The 19,903-nt window shown below is 38.3% G+C and overlaps 1 protein-coding gene across 1 annotated transcript in view; it reads right to left on the minus strand.

Moving 5' to 3' along the window:
• Positions 1 to 290: 290 nt before the first annotated feature.
• LIN52 (lin-52 DREAM MuvB core complex component) overlaps positions 291 to 19,903 on the minus strand; it is a 39,727-nt gene continuing 20,114 nt past the window's right edge. The window contains exon 6 of the mRNA XM_021542753.3: positions 291 to 3,210. Within this exon, the coding sequence (XP_021398428.1) occupies positions 3,155 to 3,210 (56 nt within the window). The 3' untranslated portion in view covers positions 291 to 3,154. The remainder of the gene's footprint in view (positions 3,211 to 19,903) is intronic.

Raw genomic sequence — 19,903 nt, forward strand, 5'->3', positions numbered from 1 at the left:
TATCCTTCTACAATTGTTTATAAGCAAAGAGAAGATTACAGATAAGACTGGCTTGTGATTTGACTTGTAATAGCACCTTGCATTGTTACATAAAAATCAGTAAAACCAGAATAAGGTTCAAATGTTACCTCCAAGATAGATTAGTCCATATTCACTAATCTGTCATTCCTAGGTATCTTTTTGAGGGAAATATTAATCAAAGTTCAGAACTGTGAGTTACAGGACCATTACAAAACTGTTGATTTTGTAATGGCAGAACACTGAATTGAATGGAATATCACATTATTCAATTGCCAGTGCACACAGACTTTTATTTTGATAGCGATTCACATAACAAACAGGAATTTCTTCTCAGTGGGATTAGATAGCAAAGCATTTGATAGTCCAAGATTGAAGTGAATAGCTTTTATAACTGAATGTGTGTAACACTGGCATTTAAAAGGAACCAAATAAATACTGAGTTTACATCCCAGAAACTCACAGTAATATACCAATACAGGAAAACACTTTATAAAAGAATGCATCAGCTTGATTAATATTACCAAATCTTGATTTTCTTAAACTCTTCATTCCCATCAGTAATAAAAAGTCACTCAGATTTTCTTGTACAGATAGGTAATAATATGGATTTCAGGAAGGATAGAACTGAAGGAAAAAATTGTGTTCGAAAGGGTACGAGAACCCTTAGTAGCATTTGGATATTTACAAATATTTATTTACTGATGGAAATGGAACATCCACAGGCCAAACCTTGAGTAGATGTCATGCAGATAAGTGAAGAAGAGCCTGAGGAATATATTGCCTAAGTGGCTAAGCAAAAGCTTTCGCATCTCAGAGAGCCATTTTGGAAACCCAGACAAATCTCTGAGGTTTGCACTTGCATATTATTAAACCAAAAAGCAATAACAGACAGAAAAAAATTCTCTGGCTAACACACAAAAATACATATAAATATTGTCAATAAAACATAGCATAATTTACTCATCTCTACAGATGATAAGTACAAAATCAAAAAATATCACTATTCTAAAGCATATGTTAATGGCTGCCCTATAGAAGATGATTACTGTGTATAACAAAAAAAAATTATTTTTTTTTTAAACCACCTAGAGTTTGAAATTTCTTACTGCACATGTCAGAAGATACATATATACTTCCAGGACAGGCTTTCATATATTTTCTTATATCCTGCTTTCAGATCTCAATTCCTTAATGTGTTGGACAAAGAAACCTCAATAAAACACTGGTGATACAGATGAAGTATCCCATTATGTCATATATATGTACATATATTACATATATAGTATACAAACTTAAATTTTCATCCAAATCTATAATTCAACGCTTAAAGTTACATCAACATCAGTTTGCACCATCAGTTTTTTTTCTGTTCCTGAACTAGCACTTTCAGCTTCTCATTTATCTGTCTTAATTCTCATGTTCTCAAGGGATGGAGTTCTTGTTAAGCTCAGCCCTGCATAAACTGTGAAGGACAGAAATAACTCTGTTAAGCCTTAAATCAGGCTCCTGATATTTCTACATTTGTGCAGGGTTCTTCCAGGATGTAGGATTTAACTACTTAAACTTAGTTAACCAGAGCAGTCCAAAACAAGCCTAGTTCTCACTGGCAGTAACAAAAAAACACAGACTGTAAACCAAAGCATCACCAGCAATTCAGTAAAACTCAGAAGTCTATTTGATCCAGAAAATCTCCCCCTCTTTATTGCACACACACTCAAAAAGAGTCTTCTCTCTCTGCAAAGCCAGAAAAATGCAGTGCTGTAAGGACAGCCTGTTACATGTATTATTTCCAAATAATTTCTCCCCTCCTATGTGACTACAGCCTGAGAAATTACACATTTTGAAAAGCCTGCATAGTAAAAATAACATTATGTTATGTTTCAACATTATGTTGTAGCCTAAACAAGAACATGTATCCTAAAAAGAACATGTATCCTGTTGTAGCCTAAAAAAGAGCTAATGCTTAAAATGTTTTTTTCAAGGAAAAGGAAAAAGGATGGAATGAAAAAAAATTCTCTTAAATAAAACAAAAAGTCTGAACATGCTCTATACCTCTTCCAAGGGGTATAGGGAGTATGTAGCAGTGCATGAACAGAAGAAAAAGACATTAAACCAGAATCAGAGTTCTGAAAGGAAGCAGCTCACAGAAGTTTCTATCTTAAAAATTCTGGTTTTGTAGGAGAAGAAAATTTTGAGGTGCTGGTTTATAAGCAATTAAATATACCACAAAACATTATTTTCAGAAACGTTGAGATCCTGTATAGGCAGACCATCTTCACAATGTGGCTAACAGTCCTGATGCAACTTCTTGGAGTGATAGCTGAAAACACTACCATCTTTCAACTCTAGAACTCTTTCCAGTTTTTAGCCCTGCAAAAAGCAAAGAACTGAAGAGGAATAACAAAGCTGTTTCTTTGTGTACTGGCCAAAGCTTCAGTGAGGGTACCTTCCATGAGACAGTAACACTTCTTAATCCTGTGGTCTGTTAGTTTCAGTTTCACTTAGAGAGCCACTCAGCGGTGACATGAAGCTCCTGGCACACCGACGGTCTGGAGCTCTTCCTCGGGGTACCAGATGTGCTTCTCTGAAGGCAATGGGCAACTGGAATCGAATGCAGAGACTGCACTTTGCTTCTACACTAAAAGTATGTGCTCCTGCTCAGCCAGAGCTCCTGGTAGATCTACACCCCAAACTATGCTCAAATCCTTCAGCACAGACATCACACACAGGAAATCAAGGCATCTAAGACAAAAGACAAGACCTCATAATGAACACTGGCCAATGCCAGATCTGCTGTGCACCTCAAACAGGCTACCCCTGAGAGCAGCTGAATAAGGACACTGGCTGTTCACTTTGATTGAAACAGCTAACTGTGTCACAGCATGTCCTCCTGTTGGACATCCTGTGGTCAGATGAAGTCCGAATTCCAATGCAACCAACTGCAGTCCCTATGACCTGGGCATATTGTACATTTCCCCCATAAAGAGATGAGAGCTGTGGAAGCAAAAAGAGATGCTTGCTTCTGAAGGTCTAGAGCAAGAGCTTTGTTCTTCTTAGATTTCTGGGCTTCATCAGGATCTGCAGTGCATAAAATGACTTAGTTGGGGTATTTTCATCCAAATGTTAGATGCAGCTACTTTTTGGGTTTCTCTAGGATGTTCAGGAATTTCCCTCGAGTCATTTCTCTAGCTGAAATCAAAAGAGAGGAAAAAGAAATCAGCATTTTTTAAAAAGCCAAGAAACTCAAACAATTGTATAAGCTGTATAATTGTATAACATATTCTAACCATAGGAAAAGAAATTCATTTAGATTTGTGCTTGTACCAAAACTAAGAATTATTTTATTTATCTATTAAAGTGGAAAATAAATAAAACTGCATTTCAGCTTGAATTCCTGACATGCTACAAATGCAGGCAGGGTCTGGAACCTTCTAAACTCAGCAATAATTCGCACAGGCTGTCTCATTACATACAATCTATGCTTTCTATTCCTACTGCATTATGCTATTGCAGCACCTCCTTTTCCCTGTACTATCCATCTCTGAATGGTGAAATCCAAATCTCCATCACTCTATCTCAGCACAATTGTTCCTGCATGTTATAATCTGTCAGAGATTATGGAACTCTCTCTTTCTCTGTTTCAGGATTATTGGTCCCTGGATGGTGTGATCTTCAACAGAAATTAGGCAGCATTTTCTCTCTCTCAGCAGTGTCAGACCCTGGATGCTGTAATATAATGGGGTTTATATTCCTTCAGTGTAGTTCATCTATGGATAGGGTAATAAAGTAAAGTTTATAGAGCTTTGGTCTCTTTCTCTCTGTGTTGTCAGTCCTTCAATGTTTAATACAGCAAGGCAAGGCTTATATGTCTCTCTCTCACTCTTGGTACCATCAATCTCTGGTAGCTGTATTACAGCAGGGTTTACACAGCCACTTTTCTGCATGAGACATTTCTGACTTGAGAACTCACAAGCTCACAAACTGGCAGAGCAGCCCTCATACTATTCTTGTCTTGCAATAACAATACAATGCATCAAAGACAGCACCATTAGCAATTGAGGCCTGGAGAAAGACAATCTTCCCACTGGTCCCCCTCCATCTCTTTTCAGTAAAGGTGTAAGCTGTGTGCTGGACTGGCAGGCATCAAAACATGGAAAATTTTATTCACAGGAATGCTGAAAACATGTATGTTTCCCACACCTAGTCTCGAAGACAGTCTAGAAGGAGAAAGGAATTAATTTTCTGTTTTATCCATTCAACTCCTGACTTCTCTACTGAGACAAACATCAGAAATTAAGATTAGCATAAAAACTGGAGGTGGGTTTGTTGTTGGGTTTTCTTTTGACATTACTGATTATCTGTCAGAACAGAACTGAAATGTAATAAAAATGTTCAGCTTACAATACTCAGAGTGCACTCAGATAAAGACATTTTGTTATTGTTTACATAAAAGTTAGAATTTGTGTCTTAAAGCCTCTTCTTTAAATTGCTACATTCTAATCTGTTTATAAAAATTTTTATCATGAGGTATTGTCATCAGCAAAATCCTTGTAAAACAATTAATTGTATTTAAAAGTATATAACCTGTCTGTTACATACTGATACCTGTAGGCTGCAAAGTCTACTGTCCTGAATGGAACATGCTTTGGACTGGCTGGAGGTTCAAGCTCATCACTGCACTATTTTCTTGCCTCATGCCTCCAGATGTGAGTTATATCCCTGGGATCCTGCTTCTGATGCACAGCATGAGCTACCACAAAAGTACTCATTTGTACCTCTACCTCCCTAACCCTAAGATAACCTGTATGTTTTAAGTGCTGCTGAAGTGACACAGGGATAGAAGGTGCTGCTGAAGAACAGAGAGGACTGGTCCTTTGTCAGGAATTAAGTTGTTATGCCCAAAGAATATGACTAAATAAAACTAAAATATTTTTAAATTTTCAGTTTGGAATAGATTCTTAGTTCTTTAACATCTCCCTGGCTTGCTCCAACAATAGTGTATGGTTTTAAAACACTCTTAATGAGAAAACCACATAAACTGAACTGTAGTTGATAAAGTAGAAAGTTTTCCAGAGTGCAAGTCCCATCCAGGAGATATACAAATGCATGACAATTCTGTTCCCCCAAAGAGGGCTGCACTCTATAAATCAGGCAGAGAGCATAGACTCCTTCTGTGTGCTGAGTGAAATTACTGTGGGTTGGAGGCTGCTCCAGAGCACGTGCCTGCCTGTTCACTTGTCATCGAAGATGTTAACATTTCTGATTAATTCACAGACCTCTCATTTTATTCTTCATTCCTTTATCCTTGCTATCCTGTTCTGCTGCAGCTTAAAGATTCTTACCGACCTGCTACAATAATCACCACCCGCTTCCCCCCCCAACCTGGTGAAATTGTTTAGTGATGCCAACCGCGCTTTTAATTTGCAAGACATCAGACACAGAGGTAATTTATACCAACATCTGTTCATTTCTGACTTCTGAAACAAACTCGCACATGCTGCTACAAAATCCCATTAGGAGCAGGAGACAGCCTTCTGCTATTCTGTATTCCTCGCCTCCTCACAGACTCAGGCTTGCAGCAAGGCTTTATTTTTAAAGATATGATGCCAAACTGAGAAAGAAAAAGGACCTTTTATCTTTGTATATGTATGAAAATAGCCAGGAAGTAACATCCTCATTTGACACAAAAACCACAGCCAAACTAAGGGCAAGTTTCCACAAACATTAACAATCTTGCCTTCCCTGCTTCAGCTGCTTCTCTTACTTGCCCAAGAACCACAGTTCAATGTATTCCTGGTAAACACAGGCCAAATTTTTACTACATGGTGCTGGCATTCAAACATCTTGGCTATTGCTTCACCTTTGTTTCTTTTTAATCTGCACTGGAGTATGATTTGATGGATTTTGCACAGTAAAAGGCTCTAATATTAAACTGATTTCTCTGCTCAGTATTGCTTCTGAGAAATGAATTCTTAATAATAGGAATATAATTTCCATTGGGGTCTTATGGAGCCTGCTGGAGTGAGGGAAGAGCTTGTGAATGAAGAAACCATCGCCCACATTCCAAATACGACTGCAGGCTAAGAGAGATGGTAAAACCAGCTTTAAGCAACTACCCAAGGGACCAGCAGAAGCCATTTTAATAGTAGAGGTGGGTTTTTTAATTAAAAGGTTGGACAAAACTATAGTGAAAACCTCAGGGATTTTTTCTTTACAATGGTAGTTTAAACCATGGACTTCAAGGGAAGAGAGGGTTTGAGCAAAGGTTTCATTGTACCAGCAGACAAACACTACAGAGGCTGCGCAGCACAAAACAGAAACATGAATCTGCATGACAAGTCACGATTTACAACCTTGCCTATGCTGTGCATCTACTACAATAGGAAAATCAACAATGGATACCATCGCAATAGCCTGGATACAAATTAACCCCACCTACTAGGGAGAAGGAAGACACTGAACTCCACAGAAAAAAACACTTTAGGTTGATAATAGCACTGGTTGCTCTGGAAGTAGTGCTTGAATAAACTCCTTCAGATAAATGTATTGAAAAATGTTATAAGGCTATTATAATTAACAGAGAATACTGTACTGTAGGGATTATGTTTGCTGCCTGGCAAAGATCTGCCAAGCAGATCTCAAGAACAGGTACTGCATAGGAAAGGCTGGGGTTGAAAGGAGGAAGAGATATTTCTACTTGATAGGGGAGCAGAATAAGGTTTAATATAATCTTCTCTTTAGAACTTCAATCCCTCAATCCCACATTTAGCCTTGTTGCCTCAGGCTCCATTTTTACTACAATTGTCCCCAAGCTGCCTCTCCACAGTAAATTTTATAGTTGCTGGTTGAAAAGATTCAGTGGTACAGATTGATTTCCTACAAGTGAGGAGATGAGGGATTACCAAAAGCAGTCCTGGTTAACAAGATTGGGTGCAGAATCTCCTGCTAGAGCAGCCCACTCTGCCAGTGCTTTGCATCCTTTCACTATGACATATGGGTTTCATTACACAAAGATTTTCCTGATTTTAACTTGGAGGCGATTACATTGGAAACTCAGAGCTATCTTTACATCTGTAGCAATTTAAAGGTTAAGTAACTTTTAATCAAATGACAAAGACTCATAATGTTTTTTCCTCGATTGAAAATGAAAACTGCTGTTCCGGATATTCCTTCTACTGACAATTTAATTAGAAAAAAAACACTGCCCTGGAGATTGGGGTCCAGCCTGATTGCTCCCCATAAAAAGCCTTCTCACACATACAACAGCACAGGACATACTGTGTCATAAGGTCTGGATAGCCAGGAAATAATGGAAGGATTTAGTGCTTTAAAATCAGCAAGGAAATCAGTGACTTATATAAGCAACTTTCATCCCAGAGAATCCTAAGTAACACACATCCTTGCACACTTCTTAAACATAATATACACTTAAGTATATCTACAACACACCTGGGGATAAAGTCTATGTAAAAGATATAAGTGACAAACTGTATTTATCACACATTCATCATGAACATTATACCTTCACTGCTTACCACTTCTGGGCTTATCTAAAAATCTCAAAACAAAGCCCACAAGTATCTTCAAATTATAGATACTTTAATATGAAGTCACTTGCTAGAGAAGCACTTCTTAGCTTCTCTCCCAGATGTACAACTTATGGGACAAATTTGACTGTGATCCCTCTCTGACCTGAAAATGTAGCTTTGCTGAAATCTACAGGTCATGCTACTAATAAAACCCAGAAATACAATTAATGTTTTTATCTCTGAAATTACTTGTAGTGTCACATTTTGAATGCTACATTCTTGCCTACAAAAAGGCTGTTTTAGGCACTGTTATACTTCGTTAGCTTATCAGTTATTCCTCTCACGCAGTTGCACTTACGGTAGCTAAAGAACTTGTTTTTCAGCATGGAAGGATTCCTTTAAAGTACTAATCATGCACCCTCAAAATACTGCTGTGTCCTTGGACTACATAGAAAACAAAACTAGAAAGGTTTATTTCTGAAGCAGTGTCAATGCAAATTACCATTTCATGGCAAAGCATATGAATTGCAGAAAGACAGCAGAACAGTTCTTTGGTTTTTAGCCTTCTATTACAAGAATCTGTTGCACCAGAAATGGTTTCTTATGTGCTGAGATAGAATGTCAGGATAAGAAGACACAATGATTGTTTCTTAGTTGGCAGGACATAAAAAAGGCTTAAGAGAAATCTGCCTGTGAACGACTGTAGTAGTTTTACTTGACTGAACCTGTGAAAGCCAACTGCAAAGTCACACCTTTCAGTTGGGCTCAACTAATATTGCATGTTCAAGGAAAACAAAAAAATAAGTCGGGGATGAGAGTTGAAGGCAAAAAGGTAATTTAAAACCAGCAAAAATATTTAAGATTGACATTATTACTGAACAGCTCTCAAAGAGAAAAAAGGCATATGACAGACAAGACCAAGAGAATATTTTTACCCAGACAACATAGTCTGAAGTTCTGTCAGAGAGATAGAATCTGGTCCCTGCAGATCTAGCTCAAACCAGACCCTCAAAATCTTATGACCACCTGCCACCAGCTCACACTTCTTTCTTCATGGAAAGAGCTTCAATTACTCTGCTACCTGCTGGCTGCTTCCTAATATAAGTGTCAAACAAGCTGCTAGTTGAAGACTGTTGGCCTTTGACAAATACTTACCAGTGAATGCTACCCCAAGCCCAGTTTCAGAGATAGTTGAACTGCCATCTCAGGAGAGCCATGGCTAGTGAAAACAAGGTCAGTGACCTTCACTGGAGGCACACTGGCACATGCAGGCACTCCAAGCTGTGCTTCAGGAACTGTTACATTGACACTGAAGATCACTGCAATCACCTAACACTCCTGAAACACATTCCTCAGCTAAGACAACAGAATCAGCATAAACCTCTAGGTGGAATAAGCTTGCATTACCATGGCATCTCTCAGTAATCAGTATCAAAGCACTTGCAAAGTTTATCAAGCCTTACAATATTCTTGAAACATATAGTGATTTAATTACCACCTTACAGATGGGATCACAGCTTCAGTACAGATTGCTGTGCTTTCACCTCAGCCAGCAACCAAGGCCTATGCAGCCATTTGCTCACTCCTTCACTAGCAGAATCAGGGATAGGATCAGAAGGGTATAGCTGAGAAATCTGTGGGTCAGGATAAAGCCAGTTTAACAAGAGAAAGCAAATGAAAGCAAGGAATTGATTCACTGCTTCCTGTGGTAGGCAGGTGTTCAGCATCTCCAGGAGAGCATGGCCCCATCATACATAATGGTGACTTGGGAAGACAAACATGGCCACTCTGATCATCCCTCACCTCCTCCTTTTCCCCCCACTTTATACACTGAGCACAATGTCATGTGGTCTAGAATATCCCTTTGGTCAGTTTGGATCACCTGTCCCAGCTGTGTCTCCTCCCAACCTTCCATGTACCTCGAGCCTCTCTGCCAGCATGGCAGTACAAAAAGCAGAAAAGACCTTGGCTCTTCTCACCAGGAACAAAACCATCTCTCTATTATCAACCTTCGTTTAGCACAAATCCAGAACACAGGCCCATACCAGCCACTGTGAAGAAAATTAACTCTACCCCAGCCAAAGCTAGCACAAGATGTATGCAAAAGGATTCAGCAACTGTGCTAGAATTCAGAATCTGAAAGATGAGCTGTCAAGTCTTGCCTGCAGCATTTTTAAATAATAACACCCCTCTGGTACAAAACATCAGTGTCCTCCCCTTGGTGAATGAGAAAGCAGAATGTGTCCTTATGTCAGCTGTACTTCACAGTCTGGCATGGCTTGTTTAGAAGTGCCAAAGAAGGTAAAACTTGCACAAAACCAGGCTGTGAATTGGAGCAGGTGAGCACATGGACTGCTCCTCCCAGTATGCTATGAGAACAGTCCTCTCTGACAGAGAAGTGGCAAATAGCTGAGACTGACAAAGTTTTAAAGCACTGAAACACTTTTGTGAGTGTTAGCTAGAGCCTTAAGAATTGTAATCAAATACCGATGCCTTCCCGAATTGTGAAAGCCTCATGTGACCTCTTTCCGCCTTGTTTTTCTCCACATATAGTACTCATATTTTTTCTTATACCTGATAAGAGATCTCAGAGAATCATTCAGGATGATTCAGTGACAACAGATCTGCTGCAGATTAATAAATACTCAAAAATGTTATTGTTGCTATCAATAAATACTAAAATTATATCTACTCTAAGAAAAATTTGATTCCTTCCCTGTAGAATCATTTCCCTTGTTCTCCTAACTAGATTTCCCTACCTTGCAAGGAGGTTATCATTCTGTTTGCAGTCAGTTGCAAACTGGGATGTTCATAGAGACACTACAAACAGTATTTACTCACATTCAGATGGGCAAACTCAGTCAATGAAATGCAAGGGGCAAAGACAACCCTGCCAATGACCAGGGAGCTGCTACACTTACGTTCCAGGCCACAGATATTAGGATGTGCAGGTAATTTGTCCCAAGTGACCCTGATATTACAGCAAACTTTTACAGTACCTCCCAATTCTAGGAGATACCTGCAGCCAGTATCTTGTACGACCAAAGATCTGATCCCTTTGACCCCCAAAGCAGGGAAAGAGTTACATCTTCTCTCTGCAAAGCCAATAAAAAACTCTTGATTATAATTTAGATAAGAGCCACTGGATTGAATAATAATGTCTGAAACTCCCCTGGCTGTTTCACCTTGAGACGTCCATCACTGGGTTAAACATGATGCTAATTGCATTTGGATTGATTAATTTCTCTCACTCCTGTCTATTCGAATAATGCTTAACAAAATAATCACAGCACCCAGAGCCAAATCTTCTCCGTCAAAGGAATGAAGCCATCAGAACCAGCAGAGATGAAAGAAATGAAGATGACCCGTAATTACTGCTACGGTGATATCATTACCATATTACAGAAAATGAGTGCACGTGGGGGGAGTGGGGGCTGCGATTATTATTTATTTTTTAATGGAACCTCATATCCCAAGAATACAGATCCAGCACAGTGAGTGGTGCATACACAAATACAGAATTAAAAAAATATTGTGCATTAAATTGCAAAATACAGTGAACACTAGGACTCCTGATACATCGAGCATCCTGTACTGTGAGCTGCTGTTTATTCACATCACGATTTTTTCATTGCAATAATATTTTGTGTATGACTAGAATAGAGATTTAAGATGCCTCTCTTTCCAAAAAGATCCTCAAGGGCCTGCAGCAGAATTCACCCATAACCTTGATGCAAAAGTCATTTTTTTTAATATTATTACAAGTCATCTTATTTTCAATGCTGGCATTCAGATTTTTAAACCACAAGACCTAATTTGATGCTCAAAGAAAAGCTATTATGCAAGGAATTTTTATTCTTCAATGCTGATTCCTCTCTGAAGGCAGTTATAAACTGCATTGCCAGTCACAGTAGATCACTTTCAACCATTCAATATGCTGGTTCTGTAAAGATATCAAATGTATCAAGTCTGGAAGAATTTAAAGCAGGATTTGAAAAAACAGGAAACTAAAAACCCCAAACAACCAAACCCATAACCCTAACATGCCTTCTGCTCCCTTTATTCTCCAAAATATACTCCCAAAGCCCCTATCATTTGAGAAACAAATAGCTTGGCAATTATGTAAGATCTACAGACACCTGTGCACTGCAATTCTAATTGTGGTTTATACACTTCACTTCTTTCAGTGCTCCTTATGTCTGCCCCCTAGACTCAGACCAAAGATGAAAAAAAAAAAAAAATACACACAACTAGCAGCTTAAAATATTTATTCTGGAATAAAGCCAAGGTCAAACACACAAGAAAATTTTGCATGCCAAAAATGTTAAGATCTAAGACTAGGCACTGACTCATGAAGCTAATTAAACACAGAAAAATTATTTTCAATTATTTTGTAAGGCTGAAATAAAAAAAAAAAAGAGTTACACTTCTAATATTAAAAGCAGCAAGAAAAGCAGTTTTGCATCAGAGTTGCGGCTATTTTCAAATATACCTGAAAGGTACGTTATTAGCATAAGTTACCACCGGAAGAACTACAACTTGGGAGAGAGCTGACCACCAAATCCCACAGATACCACAACTAAACAGCAGAATAGGGCCATGTTTTTACAAGAAGCACTCTAAAAAGCCTTTTTCTATTTGCTTGTACCAAAAGGAAAACAATCTCTTCCTGGTTTCCAACACCTGCAGTGGATCAAAAGTTCTTGATAATTCAGATTTTCTCACCAAAGGATCTCAAGAATCTTTCTCAAAAAACATGCAGAAATGAGATCAAAACTTTGCACTAGAATTCTCAGGCATAAAACACACAAAGAAGCTCAGCAAAGAGGTCTGTGCTGAACATACACACAGAGCCAGGTATGAAAGGTTTCTAAAGATGAATGGGCCCTTCTCAGAAGGAATGGAGGCAGAAGTGCTGTGCACGCTCCCACAACACAATGCACCACCGTGCAGTGCCCCTGCCTGCACTGGGGAACACGTATTTGCTGCTGGGAGCAAAGCAGGTGAGCCCTGAGAGTAACAATTTTTTCAAGTTTCATCAGTGGCCAGGGCATGGAGGCCACAGCCAAATCTGAGCCCATGAGCCAATAGAAACAAAGAGATTAAGAGTTATTAGGAACAGAGAGAATTACATATTTACAGTACAGTTACTGAAAAATAATCGTGTAATGATTATGTAAGTCCCTATATTCCTTTTGGCTAATAACGCTGGGATACAAGCTGTATGGTTATGCAAGCCAGGGCACACAAATCCAATCAGAAGGCATCAAGGCTTGTTTACAGGGAAGCTTGCAGCATTGGATGAAGAATGGCTTCCTTGACCTCCAAAAGGTAGAAACTAGCCCTTGTCAATAGGTTAGCTAATGGCCTGAACTGTGAAATAGAACTGAATTTTTAAATTTAACTTCTGCCAACAAACTTAATGGAAAGAGATACCTAAATCAAAGAAGCTCATAATATGGTAGTCTGTATTTATTTGTCGAGAAGTATGTCTTTAAAGAGTAGTCTAAATCTTGAAAATGTTTTCTAGCCCCAAGAATCCTTATTGAAACATTTTTATGTTTAGATGACTGCAGCTCTTGACAGAACAGTGCATTATCAGTATTGAAGGTCTCTATGAAGATTCATGGGTTTTGACTGAAAAATACTATTTGATTTACACATGAACTAAACAAAGATTACTTTTGCAATGAGTATGATAAAACACATGACATAACATAGAAGACTTCCAAACTTTCCAAAAATCCAAGGAAAAAGTCTGTATGGCTAAATATATGCAAATGACTGAAATCTCAGCATTCCAAGGTCAAATTATCAGGCTTTTTTAAGACAGAATTATGGAAGAACAGCAATATGCAGTTTGTGGGCTGCAGAAGAAAACCTTCACAGTTGTCTCCATCATTTTATTCTTTCCTTTGTGTGAATCAAAGGTACTTCATGTAACTATTACCCTATTACTATCCTCAAACCTTCCCAGTATATTCACTGCTTGCTTTATTCCAGCATTTTAAGGTATAGTTATACTATTTAAGTTCTTTTAATTTGGTAAGTTTCATGTTTTCTGCCCCCTACAATACTCTTCTGGCAGCAATACCCTGAGCTGAGGAGTATCTTGAGAGACAGAAGACGATTCAGGAAATTCAAAACCATCTTTGCTAACTGCAAGCTGGTCACAAGACACCTGAGGAAATGCACTCATTTAAAAATGTTACAGGTTTTACAGCATCCAAATGCTAGGAGAGTCAAGTTTGAATGAATAGTGAAAACTGTTCTTACGGACTAGTGTTAATCTGACCTACTTGATAATCAAATTGTAATATACTCAAGGCTATTTGGAATGGGTATTAAAATTTAAATAATGTAGGTTCTGCTACAATTATTACAATTTAGTTGCTAACGAGTTTAAAGGCAACTAGATAAGGCTTAACTGCAAAAGCAAGTGTAAAAGACATACCCAAAAATACCCTCCCAGACCCACAAGGAAATGTGAGAACATTTTTCATAAACATCCTCATGCTTTTAGTATCAATGAGTTTTTAAGAAAATATAAAAAAATCCAAGAAATACAGAGGGCATTGGAGTTGAAGCTATCTCCTGAGAGTAGAGGCCAGAAGAAACTCCAGTATTTTGAAATCCAGAAATAAAGCCAAACAAAACATCATTACAAAACAAAAAAATCTTTTTTTTTTTTTTCCCTTTTTCTCCAGAAGGGCTACTGAGAGTAGACCAGTAAGCTTTGGTATTCATCTGCTTCCAAAAATCCCTTCATGTTTATTTACAGTCCATGCATACCACTGGTCTGAGGCCGTATCTACCATTAGGTACTCCTCTTATGAAAGCTGAATGCAGCAACACTGCTATCTTTTAATGAGCACAGAATTGGTTTTCATCCACTACTAGAAGAAAGAACAGAGGCACTGCAGCAAAGCAGACAGCAAGCCTTCTACAAGACAGTTCAGAGAGGAAAGCAGAAGGCAGTGACTCTGCTTTGCTATGAAAATGGCCATGAAGAGTCTCCATAGATTTGGTGACTGGAAGCACTCCTCTGAGGATTGAGGTGCACTGAAGAAACTTTGTAAGTTAGGAGAACTCTGAAGACAATGGAACTACCAGATGTACTTAGAGTACTTAGATGTACTTAGAGTTAAGAAGGTACAGCAGAGTAGAAGAGGTATAATAAAATGAGGATACAAGGAAAATGTGCTTAGTGACAAAAATTTAATCTACCAGAAGAGAACAGATCAAATAAGGTATACAGTACATTATCACATGAGGAAAATTGTAGAGAATCAGATTTGATAGAACCTTGGCAGGTCTCCAGTTAATGTTCTGTCCAGAACAGACAGACTGCTCAAGGCTTTATCCAGTCAAGCCATAAAACACCCACAGATGGAGACTGCACAAACTCTCTTGACAATTCTTCCAATACTTGACTGTTCCATGCTGGAAAGGTTTTCTCTTGATTCCAGTCAGAAACATTATTGCATCAATTTACAATTATTGTCACTTGTCCTCCCACAGCCTGACTCCATCTTCTCAAATAACCTCCCTGCATATTCTAGCAGGCAGCTATCAGGTCCCTGTGAGATCACCTCTACTCCATGCTGAATTCTCCACTCCCTTGGCCTCTGTTCACAGGGCAAGTGCTCCAGCCCTTGACCATCCTGGTGGCCCTCCACTGAACTCACTCCAGTTTACCAATGTCTTCTTCATGCTCGGGCATGGAGGACACCACTGGATGTGGCATTGCAGATGCAGATGCATCACTTCCCTGGATCTTCTGGCCATGCTTCAATCAACAGATGTATACACAGTCCCACATTCCTTTTCCATATACTACTTATTGTATTCCTTTTCAACACTGTTGCCTTGCCTTTAACCTTCTACCTACCCACTGCTTTGCTTAACATTCCAGGAAACCCAAGTACCATAGGTAAGAGTGAGGGCATTTTATGCCCTGAGATAGGGAAGGAACTGTTTGCTCCTTTCAGTTTTAGATGCATACATTAATAAATATAAATTGTGAGGGGTTTTTTTTTAATTAATATGCTTTTTATTTTCACATAAAAGTCAGGTACTAGACATGAAAATGGGGCAACCCAGAGAACTATCTGTTGAAAACCAAATCATAGCTTGGCCTGCTACCCAGAAACATCCATCACCCACCCCTTTTCTGCTGGGATTTGTATTGAATGACGTCCTCTGCAGGTTAGCAATTAGTTTTTAGCATAAGAGTCTTGTGTCATCGTCATCATATCCCCAGGAGACCAAAAGAGGCTGAGTGATTTTTAGATTATATGGTCTGAAAACACACAGGCTCCTGACTCTGTGTGCCTGTGCCATGCAGGCCACCTGCTCTATGGAGCTGCCACCAGGGACACCTTCAAAAAGGTTTAATAAGGATGCTCTCTCAAGAGATGTAACTCAGAGTATGCTCAGAATTTACATTCTATACCAGTGACCAAAATCTTGTATATAAAATCCTATCTATAAATAGGATCTATGACTAGTTGCTAAAAGAGACTGTAGAAATGTTATTTCCTGCTAAACAAGAATCTCTGTGCTCTGTAGTCATAAAAACTGTAAATGAACACAGGAATTGATAGAGCACGGCAGATCAGTAATCTACCCAGTCAGATATCCTGCCTGACTGCAGCCAAGATCAGAAGCATCACAGGAAAAGATAAATTAGGGAGCCACATCATGAAGACATATGGAATAATTATTACTGAAGGATTCCTCCTCTTCTTAAGTGCTTGTTTTATATCCTGAAGCAGCTGATATTTCCTATTTCATTTTAGATTTTTTTCTGCTCTAAAAATGTTCTCACTATCCACTTAATTGCCTGATTCCTTTTCAATTGCTGCTAAGTACTTGATCCAAAAAAAAAAAAAATCCCAGTGTGCAGAAAGTCCCATATCAAATAATTCATTATGTAAAAAGCATTTATTTTTGCTAATTTTAATCTCACTAGCTTCCATTACTTGTTTTATGATTTTCCCCCCCTCTCATTCTTTTCAGAGTTGTGAGTCAATAGGAATTTTCAATTTATCTTTTCAATTGAAGAGATGTAAAGTAACAACTGCACTACCTTTCCAAATCAAATAAATCCTCTTTTTTCCCCCCCACATTCTCATGAAGAAAACTCTTGATTTATAAGCAGCTCTCTAGAAGTGAACAGTGTGTACCACATGATCTCAAAATTATTCCTACCAAAATACTACCTGAAGTGACAGAGTATCCAAAATTACAAAAAAGACAATGAGACTTAGCTCCTTTCTGGGAAAAGATTATTAGATCTTATGCAGAAATAGAGGGTGTAAAGCATAAACAATTATTAAATTCAAACAGAAGAGGTGGGAGATACCATAATAATTTGCTGTGACTTGAAGATTCTCTCAAGCCTGAAGACATACAGGAGAACAACAATCTGCTCATGCTGAGGACCTGGCTATTCTGGACCTGGCTGTTTTGAATGATCCCAGGAGCTCAAGAGGTTTAAGGGGCACATGCAAAACATTATTAAATCCTGCCACATTCATCGACTGTGCATAAACCCCAATTACTTTGAGTAAATTCTCCAGCAAATTCAGACAGATTTGTCAAGACAATTCTGCCAAACAGCAAGTTTTTCATCCAAAACCACAAAAGTCATGTAAAAGCCCACAATATACAGAACATCGGAACAACAAAGAAAAAAACATGACAAGAAAGAGAAATTGAAAAACAGTCTGATACAATACTGAAGTATGTGTAAAAATGTATGGAGATCTTGATCACAGTCAAAATATGGAGCTCATCTTTGTGAGTGGAACAAGATTTGATAAGATCAGAGTAAAAGAGTCTGAGAAAGGTATAATATTATAAAAACTTGGATAAGCACTGTGTGGATATATAGGAAAGGTTTTATTCCATAAATGTTAGATCAAAACTGGAAGAAGATTTAAATTATGGCTTGCGTGCTTGGACTTACTGCACTAATCTCATCTCCCATTCTAGAAGAGCTAATACTTCTTTCTGAGAAGAGCAATGAAAACGTCACAATACAAGCAGATTTTTTCCTCTTGCCTGAAGAGTATTTTTCCCATTGGAAAGACCAACAATGGAAAACACTCACTCAGCTAAATTAGTAGAAACAGACTTGTATTTCACAATAAAATGGAACAGACAACTGCTCTAAAGAGACAAGTAAATTCTATTCCTAGAGTGGTCCAACACCAGATATCCTAGGATTTGGGAACAAGAATTTATTAATTCTTGTTGAGAGTGAATAAAATGTAGGCTTGATCTCAAACAATTTTCTGACTTTTGTGAATTATGATGTATTATGGTCAATCAAATTGCAAAGCTTTACTAAATATGTCTCAACTATTCACAGAAATCACCGACAATATGGATATCTGCAATTTCTCATAAAGGACATCTGAACACATTCCCCTTGTTCTAGTATAACCAAAGAACTTCTGAAGACTCTGGTAGAATGACCCTCTTGCTCTATTATGCCATTTAGACTGCCTATTGGATCACCTAAATTGAGTAAAAAAAGAGGGATTGGCATGAAACGAGGTCTGGCATGAGGTTGATATAACTCACGTAAGAGATGCAGGAACAGATTGCACTCCTAGGTCCTCAAATACAAAAATCGTACTTGCTGACGTGAAAAAACAACAATTGTTAATAAACAGATATTCTACTCTTCAACACTCCATATGGCAGTCTGATGGATTAAACACCAGCAGAGTGTTGATCACTATAAAAGCTCATATTGAGATGATCTGGAAAATCTGTCTATCTACAATTTACGAATTCTGGTTAATTTAATTAAAATGTTGCATCACTAAGTGCCTTAATATGGAAAGCCATAAGCTTGTGAGGCTCCTGGCACATGCCTGCCTTCAGAAGAAGTTACAGAAAAAATTAGCAAGAGTCTCCTTTTAAATTTGGGATATACAAAGGAATGAAAACTCCTGAGCTAGAAAATTAGTCTAAGTGTACAAGCAGGAAAAAGAGAACAGAAAAATCTCCAAAACAGGCAGAGGCATAGGTGATACAATAAGGCTAAGGAATGCTGGTAGCATAAGGAAAAAAAGGATATAGGCTGTCAAGGTACAGGGGACTTCTTTGAAAGGGGCCAGCTAAGGTTAAAGGAAACTAGATGTGTTATGAATAGCAGACTGAGAACTGGAGAGAAAGGGGTGGGGTTCAGGAAAGGAGCTGTCCCCTTGCAAGGAGAACAAAGGCCAGGAAGTCCCAAAAAAGAAGAAGCCCATGATCAACATGCTTGAACAAAAGTAAACCCAGTGATGTAATCTCCTCTTACCAAAGGAGGCTTGAGATCTGGCTTCTTCAATTGAGACAGGCTCCAGCACATGCACAATCAATTACTTTAATTTAGCTAAGGGGTGGTACCTGTTCCTTTTCAATTTGGTGTCAACACCATGAATGAGAATCTTTGAGGCTAAACCAGCTTACAAAGTTTTTTTTTTTTCTTCCTAGATGCACGGCTGGATGAAAGAATACAGACATTCCCAATGCAAAACACCCATCACGAAAGACAAGTGATGAAATTGCTAGGATATGGAAGCAGATGACAGTTTGGAAAACAAATAAAAAACCATGTCTGAAAGCAGCTCTAAGTTAATGGAAGACAAAGCATTCCAAATATGCTCACTACTGTCACTAGAATGACACGTGTGTGTTAATACGTTTTTATATTTAATAATATCTACTGTTCTTTTTAAACAATAAATGAACACTGAGTTTGCTTCTTAGCCTTTAAAGCTGAAGATGCAGCATCAAGGGTTTACTGGGCACAGCTGCTAATACTTGAGAGAAGTTGGAAAACAGGGAAGTGGTGTTATCAGAGAGATGTTGTGCAAGAACAGACAGAAGTCCCCATGTTACTATTGTCTCAGTCCACTGTAATTCAGTGTATTGGGGTTTCCTCCTAATATGTCTTAAACTGAGACATTCAACAAAGCACAAAATCATTTTTTTCTCTTTCCATTTTCAAAACTATCTAGACTAAAGAAAAAAAAAATTCTAGATGGAAGGAACAACAGTTCTCTCCAGGGAAACATTGGTTTATGCTCATTTCTTGTTCCAAACAATTAAACAGAAAATTTTGGATTTTGTTCTGTAGGATAAACATTTTACTGGGCAAAAGCAAGAGGAGTAGTCTCTTCAGTATAGCAATTGGTCCTCTATTTGTACAGGCATATGAGGTTCTGCCTGCAAAACCCAAGATCTGTTGACTTTCCGCAACAGATAATAGGGTATGTGAGATTGTGAAGAAGGCCTGGTTGTGTTCTATGTCTAGCACAGTATTATAAAGAAACACTGTCACCCCTTGA

The sequence above is a fragment of the Lonchura striata genome, chromosome 6, assembly GCF_046129695.1.
Source record: "Lonchura striata isolate bLonStr1 chromosome 6, bLonStr1.mat, whole genome shotgun sequence".
Classification (NCBI taxonomy): Eukaryota; Metazoa; Chordata; class Aves; order Passeriformes; family Estrildidae; genus Lonchura; species Lonchura striata.